This window comes from Nestor notabilis, unplaced genomic scaffold (genome assembly GCF_000696875.1).
Source record: "Nestor notabilis isolate BGI_N333 unplaced genomic scaffold, ASM69687v1 scaffold3559, whole genome shotgun sequence".
In the NCBI taxonomy this organism is placed as follows: domain Eukaryota; kingdom Metazoa; phylum Chordata; class Aves; order Psittaciformes; family Psittacidae; genus Nestor; species Nestor notabilis.
Window position 1 is genome coordinate 3941 of NW_009944855.1, and position 12267 is coordinate 16207.

The 12267-nt window shown below is 35.6% G+C and overlaps 1 protein-coding gene across 1 annotated transcript in view; it reads left to right on the top strand.

The window, feature by feature from the left end:
• The first annotated feature begins 3530 nt into the window (after nucleotides 1-3530).
• The window catches only part of WDR64 (WD repeat domain 64), a 66632-nt gene continuing 57895 nt past the window's right edge, over nucleotides 3531-12267 (top strand). The window contains exons 1-4 of the mRNA XM_010022603.1: nucleotides 3531-3678; nucleotides 4394-4524; nucleotides 11173-11275; nucleotides 11795-11898. Of these exons, the coding sequence (XP_010020905.1) occupies nucleotides 3531-3678; nucleotides 4394-4524; nucleotides 11173-11275; nucleotides 11795-11898 (486 nt within the window). The remainder of the gene's footprint in view (nucleotides 3679-4393; nucleotides 4525-11172; nucleotides 11276-11794; nucleotides 11899-12267) is intronic.

Consider the following 12267-nt stretch of genomic DNA (forward strand, 5'->3'; position numbering starts at 1 on the left):
TTTAAAGATACTGAAAAGCTGAAAAAATGGGTAAAAGAATCACAGACATTATTTTGAGGCCTGAAGGAAAGTGTTGCAATAGGAAGCAGAGAGTTCAAGCTGATTTAATTAACAAGAGAGAAAAAAAAAAAATAAATGGAGAAGTAATTCAGGTACAAAGGCCCCTACTAGGAGAATATCGTAATGATTACTCTGAATCAGTGAAGACAGTCCAACAACTGCTGACTGGAAGCTGAGGCTACACAAATTCATATAGGAGGCTTAAATTTTAAGTGTGAGGAATTAACCTTTGGAACAAACACCATGGATTCTCCATCTCTGAGCATCTGCAGATTAAAACTTCATATCTTTCTCCAAGTTATGCTTTAGAACAAAGTTGTTTGGCTCGTTATAGTGATAAATGGCTGATATTTAATGATCTGCAACATAGAGAAGATTAAAGTAGAAGATATCAAGGTCTTTTCTGGATTTAAACCTTATGAATGTATGATGCCTCTACTAAATTTGGGAGCAAGGACACTAGGACCAAAGGGGATATTTTGGCTTGGTTGTTCTAGTCGGATTTTCTCATCCCAAACTTAGTCATATGCTTAATAAAGCAATAATATCTGCACTGGTATAAAAACAAAAATAATCCAGGATTATGTAAATTACGTTGGTGAGAGCAATAAAAAGGGGGACAAGTTTTTTTGTGATTTCTTCATGAGCTCCACTTTTTTTGTAACTGCAGGAGATACCAGCCTCTACTCATTATCACTGATGTGCTTCTCTGAAATACTTTAGAGTTTTGTTGATCACAGAAATTTGTGATTGTGTAATGAATATGAATTAATGACTTCATTAACTGGAAGAAGATCAGTGAACAAATGTAAATGCATGCTTGCTTAAACATTGCTACTACCATGAACAGTTTTATTCACCTTCAATTACAGTTCAGTTATATTTATTATGCCAATAATATTCATGTAATGCACAGGAGACATGAGAATAGCATGATAAACAGAAAGGTGCCAGAACTTAATGTCAGCATAGTGCAGTGATACAAAAGGAACTTGCAGATATGGAACATAAAATATGGGCATTAACTTCTAAGAATTAGTAATAATATAAGGGAACTCATTCCAGGTTGGGATGTTGCTCCTGTTTTACAGGTAGTTTTCAGCAACCTGATTAGGTTACCAAGAGAGAAGAAACAGCAGAGCCAAGACAAAGAACACGGTTTTTCCGACTACGCAGTAGAACGCACTGCCTCAGATGGCAGCGTCAAGAAATGTTAAGACTTTAAAATTTGCTTATCAATCAAGCATAAAGGATCAGATTCAGTAAGGGGTTAGGAAATAAAAGTTCATAATCTGAGGTGTAGCATAGAATGCAGAACCCTGATCAAGATAATTAGCTTCCATATGCAGAGAATCTGTGATTATAACATGATCTATAGTAATTAACATATTAACTACCAATGCTTAAAGTCTTTTTTAAAAAACCTGTGACAGTTTAGTCAATAAAAGACTACTGATGATCACAGGTGCAAATCACAGAACTTCTTTTTCAAGCACCTGTTTTTTTCAGGAAAATGTTTCCTTCTTAAATGTCACTGCACTGAACCATTCTTTGAAGAAAGCTCTTTATATCATTCCTTTCCAAAGAATGAATGAAGCTTAATTCTTTATTCTCACAAGAATATTCTCACAAGAACTGGTATTGCTTTTTCTTCAGTAGTCACTCTGTTATTCAGTCAGAGGATAGTTTTGGATTTAATTTTCTTTCAGCTTTTCTTTTTTTTCTAAGGAAAAATAAATCTACTTTTCCACCACTCCAGTAGGACACCTTAGGGTTCCACTATTCAGTAAAAAAATTAAGATGTAGTGTATAGAAAGGTAGTACAGATATAATGCAGGAACTGGTGCTCTTGTAGGGCAAAAATTAAGTTTGATCTCAAGACACTGGATGGACTCTCAAATAATTTTGATTAGTTAGTGGGTGGTCTGGGCTGCCACTTTCAAAAGGAAGTGGTAGATGCAATTTTGCTTTCTGGATAGTCCTATCCTGCCTTTGTTTAAGTATACCCCAAGAAAAAAACCAGAATGGTACCTTCATATAATATTCTGATTTTATGATCCTGCCTGAATTTAGGTACAAATTAAACGCAGACCCTTTCCAAAACAGTAACCATTTAAGGCATGTAGCTGAGCTTTGGACTGGCACATATTAAGAGCCAACACTTAATTTCTGGGCTCATTAGTTGTTTGTTAGGAGAAAAAAAAATAAAATAGTAACTTGAGTGGAAGTTAAGTAAGAAAAGTTAAGTAAGAAAAGTTAAATAAGAAGTTAAGTAAGAAAAGTAAGAGTTTGTTTGGCTGTAAAAGCTTAAGGGGGAGGCAATTGTACAGCAGAAAATAACTGAAACTCTACCACTCCATAACTGGATTTCTTACAATCTGAATTATAATGATTTATACAATTCAAAAAATGTTTCTGTAGGATAATTTGTTTTCTAGGTTGGAAGTTCTAGCTCATTGAGTAGGGATTTTGAATACAGTAGAGGTCAAGAAGGCATATATTCAGGAAATTGAGATTGACTAAGGAAGTAAACATTCAATGTTATTTCCAAGAACCGTCAAAAAGTGCTTTTCTAGTTCTTTTTTGTCTGAATTGGATGTCTTTGGCCTCTTTGTACTACATGAATATTGATTAATAACTTAATATCTCTCTTAAAATACTCTTATTGCTACTATAAAACCAGACATCCCCACTAGATCGAGTTCCCTGGCTGAGCCTTGCAGCAGTAGCACATGCTAGAATATCATCAGGCTGGTCTCAGTTCTCCTGTCACAGAGCATATCTAAACAGAGAATCGGCTCTGCCATTCTTCACTAAATGAAGTGTGGATCCAAGGGAATACACAATTGCAGTTGTTCCTAACTGTGTTAGCTGATGCACAGCCTTTGGCAGAAAACTTGAAAATAATCTAAAGCATAAGAAAACAATATGAAACTTAGAGATAACTGGTATAATTGTCCTTCCTCCTCACTACATACAAAAGTCTGAAATACAGGATAAAGTTGCAACAGGTAGTCTCAAAGGTGTTTTGTTATGGAGAATGTGATCTCATGTTGCTAATGGGGTGCCTTATATAGCAGAATTGAACCCTGATGAAATCCTTGTCTGGCTCTGAAAGTGAGAAAGTTCATGCCTGTTCAACCACCAGTTGCATGAGATGCCATGATATAATCTCACCTGACAGCTTATTAGTGATTCTGGTTTGTAACCTAGGGCCAGTAGGATTCTGTGACATAATAGAGGTTGTGACATCAGCAGTTCATACTATGTTTGCCACCTTGAGGTGCCAGCTTGAGGTGCCAGCTTGAGTCACCTCTTTTTAATATGTTTGGTATACCTGTCATGCAGTTGCATCTCATATGAACTCATGTGGGAATTTAAGATTTAAGGAGTGAAAAACGGCTTGGACAAGGCTGTAAGGCGATCTCTCCCTCTTACCATCTTCTATCTACCTTGTCTTCTGTTAAAGGATGTCTGAGAAGGATTCTGATAAGGAGAGTTGCTCTGCTTTTGAATTGCTGGATTTCAAGAACGCTGTGAAGGAGTTTCAGGAACTAGTTGAAAAACTAGTAACCCAGAAGACAAAGGAGAAATTAGGCTTGTATATTAAAGACAATGGTAAGAGATATTTTTTTCTGATGGAAAGTATGATTTTCATACGGAGAGAAGGTATGGCAGAGACAAGACTATAAGAAAGACCTCAAATTAATGTTCAAACTGTGACTTACTGATTTTTGCAGAAAATAGGCAGATTGCACTATGAGAATGCTTTTCTCCTTCTGTTAGGATTCAGGTCAAATTATAATGCTATGGTTGTTGTTCACAAAATACAATTGGTGGAGCTGCCACATATATACAAGTTAGCATGATGCGATGTTTCTACTGATTTGTAAAAACACAAACCCAATGAATCATGTAAATCCAGTTGCTTAATTGTAAATAATGAGGGCAAATGTTTGCTTTACTCAATGCAAGCGTCTATTGTTGCATGAAAGGATAAACTTTATCCCAGACACCATTTAGGTTCAGAACAACATATCAGACTTCTGGTGTGAAAGTAAGGGAAGAAAGCAGAGGTAAGAATTTGTCACCTGTTCTTTTATCTATCCGTTTCCTGTCATGCATTGCAAATCAGATAGTTTTAAAAAGACTGAACATTAAGACTGAACTTTCTTGTTGTTTTGCAAAATACGTCAGTGAATATAGTGTAAGGAGCTAGAACTGACATGCTTATTGATACTGAAGGAGAAATAAACCAGTAGGTAGGGGGAATAAGGAAGGAAGCTGTAGTTTGCCAGTTTTTAACTCTCTGGATATTGTTCCTCCCATACAGATGAGATAGACTATGAAAAGTTCTATGCAGCCACACAGGCACTTTTTGGTGCAGAAGTGAAGGATTATAATGTTAAGGCCTTTTTCTGGAAGATTAGCAACAACCCTGATGTAAGGATAGAGTGGTGTGAGGTAAGGATTTCTAAAACTTTATTAAGTATAAGCAACCAATTAGAATCTTAAAAGATAACAGTATTTAACTGTTAATTATGTGTTGTTCATGAGTCTGTTGTTCATGTGTTGCATGGCATAATGGGGCACTCTCATGTTGTTATTTATCCTGGCCACTATTTCCCTCACAAAAAACACTATTATTTGGAAAACAGATTTGCCTTTGAAATTAGAAAATTAGATTAAATGTATCGTTTTGGTTGATGTAGACAAAAACTAGATTGAATAAGTAGCTTAAGAGTAGCTTACTTGTTGCTGCTATCCTATTCAAAAAGTGATGTTTGATTTTAAAAGGCTCCATGTTTATTGTGATAGTAAACAATTTAGAAACTTACGTGTGTCCATTTGTTGATTAAATGCAAATTTCCAGGAAAGACATTTGAAGATGGGAGGGTAAAATCTGTCTTTGGAATTTCTCTTGTGAAATTTGAGGAATGATATCCATTCTGGTATGTGCCTTGAGAGCTGAAGACGTTTGTAATATTGTAAAAATTTAGCTCTTTCTAGCCCTTATAATTTTAGTTTAAGTAAGAATAATCTTATGTTCCTACTGCCAAGACCTGCGATGTGAAGCTTCAGCATCAGAAGATCAGTATTTAGTGTAAGTGGAAGTTGTAAATATGAAAATAATTCCTAGAGGCATCCTTAACCTATTTCATTGAAGTGAGGGCTAGTTCTTTCAGGCCATCATGTCAGTGAAAGATAAAGTATGTAAGACCTTTGCTGAACCCTGCCTTTCCCCCTTTTTCACATGGGTAAACAGGTGGGTATTTTGAAATCACAACATTGTCTCTATAAGTTTTTGCCAAGAGGCTCCTTGTACTGGATTTTCTGCTGACTACCTGTCTAATTTCAGACTTCTAAATATATCATGCAAACCAGCTTAACACATGGGAGAATCCATGCTGCTAATTGTAGCAGATTCTTAAGAGCAAGATTTGCCCATACTGTGCTGGTTACAAAATCAGTCCAATAATTTCAGCAAGCAGGACTTTATTCCAAATTTCTTATGATCTTAATTATTCCACTCTTTCAAACTCTGAGAGGCGCCTGTCCTTATAAAGGCATGTCATTGGAGGTCTGATAAGAAAGATTAATCAGAATTAATTAAATGAAGCCTGCTTAAGTTAAATTTCTATTTGTAGGTGAACTACTTTTCTTTCCTGCTCCTATCTGTTTGGTAGCTGAACTTGCAAATCAAATACATTATTAAACATTAATTATGCTCCACTGTTTTACATGAGTTAAGGAAGTTGGTGTCTGTTCTCTCTGAAGATCCTTGAGCCTATTATATAGATGCACATGAACAAATGTTAAAGGATGAGCTAATTAAATAAAAACATTTTTTCCTGCTTATTTTGTAAAAGAGCACTGAGTGGTCTACCAGAACTGCTTGTCTTCACACAGTTTGATATACTAGATTCCTGACAAGGCAGCAGGATCTGGAACATGGAACCTGAGCATGTCCAGGTCTTCTCCTGAACAACTTCAGTGATCCGCACTGGCCACAGGCTTATTGACAAAATCTGTTATGACTACAGCATGCAATTTGTGCTCTCAGGATAAGTCTATCTATAGCTAAACAATCAGAAGTGCTTTCTCTCTTTTCTTTCTTTTCTCTCTTTCCTCTGCTTCCTCTCCTTCCTCTTCCCCTTTTCACAGGGATAAATCTGGCCTATAAATGTGAAGCATGAGAGGTATGGCATCATTTTAGTGGAGACTTTTTTAATCAAAGAATGCAGTGCACATTATTTGAGTCTGTAGATGGATGAGATCCATTTAAACAATTTTTCTGTTTCTAATGGTGGTAAATAGCAAATCTTTGTAAAAAGTGTACAAGAATGAGGTAACTGTGAAATAGTAGTTCTGGTTCACCCCTCCTTGCTTCTGGCTGCACATAGCTTAAGGATTTTCTGTGACAGAGTTGCAAGTGCACTCTGTTTAGTATCCCTCATGGATTTTTGATCTATCCATTTGTAAATTACTTTTCAACACACCTATAAATGATACTTTCATAGCACCCACAGTTTTACACATCTTGTGAAAAAATACACTGTCAGGTTTCCTTTAAACATGTTGCTCTTTGTTTTTTGCACGTTATGAGAAATTATGAACTTTTGTTCTAGAAAAGTATCTTCTATTAAGTTATTTCCCATGGATAGTGTTTCAAGCAACTACTCTATAAAAATTACTGATTTTTATATTGTTGGAGCCAAGCTTTATCAAGAGCATTCATATCATATGTTACTAAAAGATTCTGTGTTTCTTTTTCACCTGAAGACAGATTTGTGTAGATGGGATATAACTTCCAGTACACAGTACTTTCCTATGATAGCATAGGTGACATTACATATATGGCAAGTCCTTGCTGGAATTAAATCCATAAGGCAAGGTATTAACAAGTGGCCCAAGTCATAAATTCATCAGCAGATTTCTGTTTTATGTTATGCTGGAACATCATATTATTATTTGAACCTTAAAGATACCCAACATCTGTTTTTTACATATTATCAACTATTCCTGCAATCTCTTAATACCATCCTAAAACCAGCGTGTTCAATCTTTTCAATTTATTATGGTTTTGTATGGGAATATTTCTGATTAATACCTCTCTTAACATTGTTTTTAATTACAATGTCACATTACTCACAAACTTTGCTCATCTCAGGCATTAAAGGTTTTATTCAATGAAGGCCTGGGGGAAATATGTGAAAGTTAGCTGTAGAAGACATCACATAACTGCCTTCTAGAGAATTTGCCCTTAAGCCCTCTTTGACAGATAGAACTTAATGCCAAATCAAATTCCTCTGTTACTAAATTCACTTTGTGAGAGCTAAATTTGAAATCTTTTATCTTTGCATGTCTTCTACTTGTATGTCATTCCTTCTTCCCTTCTCTTTCAACATGAGAGGAAACTTAAAGGTGAAGTCCTGGCTTGGCTCAATATTTCTTTGAAACTGTGTAAAAATAGGGTAGGGGGAAGACATTTCTGGATTTAGTGGTACATGATGTACAAGCTAAGCTCCTGAAATGGCCAGCTGCCATCAGACATACTGAAGAACTGCACAACTGCAGCACTAGCCAAATTCTTGTACTATTCAAAATTCTCTACCTCATTTCAAACTTCTTACTACTTTTTGCAGGGCATTAGAGAGAGGTGACATAGTCTCTTGTGTAGATGTGGCAAGCTAGACACACGTCTTATATATCGTAAGATCTGCCCTATGAGTATGAAGCAGGGACTGGTTGAGAATAGTACTTCTGAATTCATGGTGACTTTCAGACCGACTGTCCTTTGTTTAGGGAAGCAGAAGAGTAGCACACTATGTTCTGGCTCATTAGTTTATAAGAGATCTGAAGGAAGCTTGGTTTGTTTACTGGAATGTGCATCTTTGACTCCAAAACATTACTTGAGGTTTCCAATGCAATCAGACTTGTTACCTGGGTTACATAATTACACAAGCAAGCACAGTATGCAGTCTAATGAAAGAAGTGAAGCACCTTTAGTTTCCTTGTGATACATGTGTGGGATTTGCTTGGGATAAAATTCCCCAGAACCATTTCTGTGAGCATTCCCCAAATTTTACCAAGTGTGAGCTTTTTAAAATGCCCTGTGTATAAACTTTCCTGAAAAAAGAGGAGTGTGGCATTCAGTGAACCTTCAGCATCTCACAGCACACATTTCATGTAGAAGATGGATATCAGTGAGACTATATTAAGTGCTGTAAGGAGTGAAATAGAAATATTTATTATTTCTCTGTTCAAAAGAATCCTGGTTAAAGTATTACTGTGGGAGTTTTTTATTTATTTTCTCCTGTGGGGAAAATATTTAATATAGTGTAAATGGAAATTCATTCATGATGGAGGTGATAATTCAGTTATGAAGCAGACAAAGATCAGACTATTTTATCAGCTTCAATCTGACATGGATTTCTTTACATTGAAACATCATTATCTATCAATTTGAAACACAATACTGCATGGAAAAGCAAAAGTGAGGTTTTTTTGGTTTTTGTTTTCTTTCCATTTAGTGGGAAATCTGACAGTGATGTGTTACGAGCTATCTATACATTGTGGAATATAAAGCTAAGCTCCTTTCAGGTCAAAAGGATAAGATTTGTTTTATGGGTAGTCTGGGTATAGAGAGTCAGGGTATAGAGAAAGAGTTGAAAACTGAATTAAGAAAACTGCTGACTCCTGGGATTCTCCAGATTTAGCTTATACTGAAACATAATAATCATTGCATTGATCAATTAATTGTTGTCTAAGCCCAATTTGCATCAACCATAACTTCAGCGTCAGCTTTTGATCTACTGCAATTGTGGTAATATCCTATCTGTAATGGTTGCATCAAACTAGGTTTTTCCAGGCTTATTTGAATGGGTTCTAGTAAGATAAAATAGGGTTGGTTTGTATTCTATATACTACATGGTGATGGTCTTTTTTAAATTTTGTTTCTTGACAAACTCTATATTTTCAAAATGGTTCAGGTAATCCTGAAGAGTTACTAAAGTCAGGAATGAAGCCAAGTATGATTGAGAAGTTACTTTCTGTGACATCCTAAATAGCCATCATGGTTTCAGCTGTTTGTGCTGCAGTTTTCTAATGTGGGATTTTTTTCTAAAAAGACTGTATTTCATCCCTGTTCTTCTGAGTTCCCCTGCTGCTTTGGGCACTGCTGAGCATGTCCTCAGTCTTGAAAGTTAAGGAAGAGGGATACACATCCCTGTGTTTCTTTGATATTTCTCTTCTATCATCTCTGTCTCTCTTTCTGCCCACCCGCGTTCCCCAGAACTCTGTCGCTGACCCTTTGTTCCACTCTTCCTACTCTCACAGATCTTATTTTTTTTCAAATTTATCTCTTCATATCTGGCATCTTTTTAGCTTGACAGCATATTTCCATGACCAAAAGGATCACAGCCTTGTGTGAGTGTTCTTATTTCTTCCTGACCTTTCTATTTTTCAACTACCTCCATGCTCAAGGGTTTCCTAAGTTTCCAGCAGTCTCCACAACAGTATACCCATACTCAAAGGCCACTATTTAATTTAAAAAAAAAAACCCAACATCAACGAAATTTAAAATCTTCTCTTTAGTTAGATCTATTCTTAATCATATACTGGCTTCAAAATTTAAAATACTTATCCTGGACAGGCTAATAGCTATCATTTATCAATGTCTTGGTAAACTGGCCTCTCCATCTCTTTCTTAAATGTAGTTGGCACTTTGAAAGCTCCCCTGTCTCTGTGTTGGAGACAGCAAAAGACATTTATACACCTGAAAGGGATTTCTAAGATGGCCTTTCTTCAGCATCAGTGTTCTGCCTGCTGAGCAAAAGACCAGATGTGGCACCACCTCATGTATACAGGAAGCACAACAGGGCACTCTTAGGTGTCTCACTGATCTCACTGATAACTTCCATCTTTGTTGGCTTTAGAGCAGCTACTGGCCTAGCCCAACCACTGCATCTGGCATCTGGTCAGGATTTGGGAGTGACCTGATGCCAGGTCAGTCTGTCATTAAAGAAAAAGTCACAAGGTGATATTACAAGAAACTGCAAAGAGGAATATAAGGGGCTATAATAGACAATGCATTGACTGATGATATATGGTAGAAATAATTGTGTGCATGGTAAGGCGGGAGCTGTGAAGTGAAAGATGAAGACTAATTTTGTGTAAGCATTTTTTTTTAAGATGTTCATCTGAATCTTTCGAAGAAAAATGTGAATTCTGTTGTATAACATGAAAAATACTGAGCTAGAAAATTGCAAAGCTTTGTCTTGCATCCAAAGGGGCATTGCTTTTAGAACTCGTGAAAGTGAGTATATACAATGTCCATTATATATGCTGAGAAAGGAGATTAAAAAATCTGTGGAGCAGAGTGTGGCTGAACTTGTTTCCTGAGGAAATGCACACAGGTATAGAGCTTGAGGTTTGGAGAGCTGAAATGCTGAAGTATTATCATACCCTGGAACAGAGATGAGCTACTTACTTGAATATCCGCTGTAGGGATCTCTGTCATGATCAATAAATGTGGAACATTGCCTGGCTTAGGGTTAGCTGAAAAAGGATTTTAAAAAATGGAATTTATATTCAGGTTTTTTTCAGGCAAAAGGGAATTACATTTTCTGTATGGAAAAGCTCGTCTGTGTAGGCTAAACCACTATTTTGCCTTGAATCTCTCAGTTTATAAATATAGAGAAGTCTATTTTGTCTGCCTTTTACTCTTTTTTCTTCTACCTGAGGTTTGGCTGAGGAAGCACAAGTAGCTTAACTGGAAAAGGAAAATTGGAGATAATTATTTACAAACAATTTTTACAAGGCAAAGCTGTACGAACAGCTTCATCAATTAGATGGCTTTTATTCCTAGAAGCCCTGTGTGTGCTGGCTTCTTTCCAAACATTCAGGAAACGTTGTGCCTTAGTAGCAGATCTCAGCAATCTAAAATCATATTGACAGCTAAGGTTAAGGTACATAACACCAGGAAAATTACTCAAAGAATATTAAATGAGGAAAATGTCAGATAAATATTTGACTTTATACATATAAACAAATATTCCAGAAGTAGTTTTGTTATAAATTGCTTCATTTGTTCTGGTTTGTTCTGTTTAGATTTTTGGCTGTTTCTTAGGAGAAAGTGATGGCATGTTTCCCCAGCTGAAAGAAGAAAACATGGTTTTTCTTCTACCCAAAAAAAAGCAGATTACTCATACAGGTAACATACTTCATCTTGTATCCAAAACTAATTTTTTTTAATGCTGTGTGTTACACATTTTAGTGAAAGTACAGTGATAAGATTGAATTTCTGTCTTTGCTTATTATTCATGTTTCTTTTTCTTCTTAGGTATTCCAGAATGTTTCCTTTACTAAACTTACCGCATCTGAACATCCCACTGCTGCCTTGCCCAGTTGTGCATTTTCCTAAATTATTCTGAAATTATGAATGGTTTGACTCAGAGTATTTATTTATGCAGTTATTTATTTATTACTTGCCTTTCTGTAATTTTTAAATAATATAAAAAGATCTAGCACATTCATAAAACAGTAGTGACATTTGAAGGTGAATCATGATTATTTAAATCAAGTGTAGGATAATGTGTAATATAATGCACTGCTGTCTTGGAGTTGGTACCAGTATCCATTTCAAGACGAGAAAATGTTCTTGATATTATGGTTTAATTTGTTTAGATTTTCTGTGTCTGAAAGATGAAAAGTTATATTTTGTCATTGACAGTTGTGAAGAGAGATGATGCTATTAAAGGTATAGTGAAGGTGCCCAATCTGGATTTCATAGTAACATCCTCTCAGAAAGGAGTGCTAACTGTTTTTAACAAGCAGGTAATTCTGACTCAAACAAACTTTTTAATTTTTCCATTAAGCAGTATATATGGGAACTGAGTGAGCTGTGATCCAGTATGCAAACTTACCCATTAAAAAAAAAAAAGTAGATTTTTTTTTAATTAAAGTTAACTTTTTCTATTTTTTTAAGTACAGAAGGAAATATACACCGGTATTTTCAATTATAAACCTACTGAACAGTCCACAGAAGTTGATAGAAAGTAGAGATGGCTAATAAAAAACATTCTTAACAGAAGATAGTTTAATAGAAAATAATCTGTATTTCTTTTTAGAAAAAGTTTTCCTTAATACAAAACATGCTATTGAAATTAACTTTTGCATATCTAGTGGAAACCAGGGAATTAACTA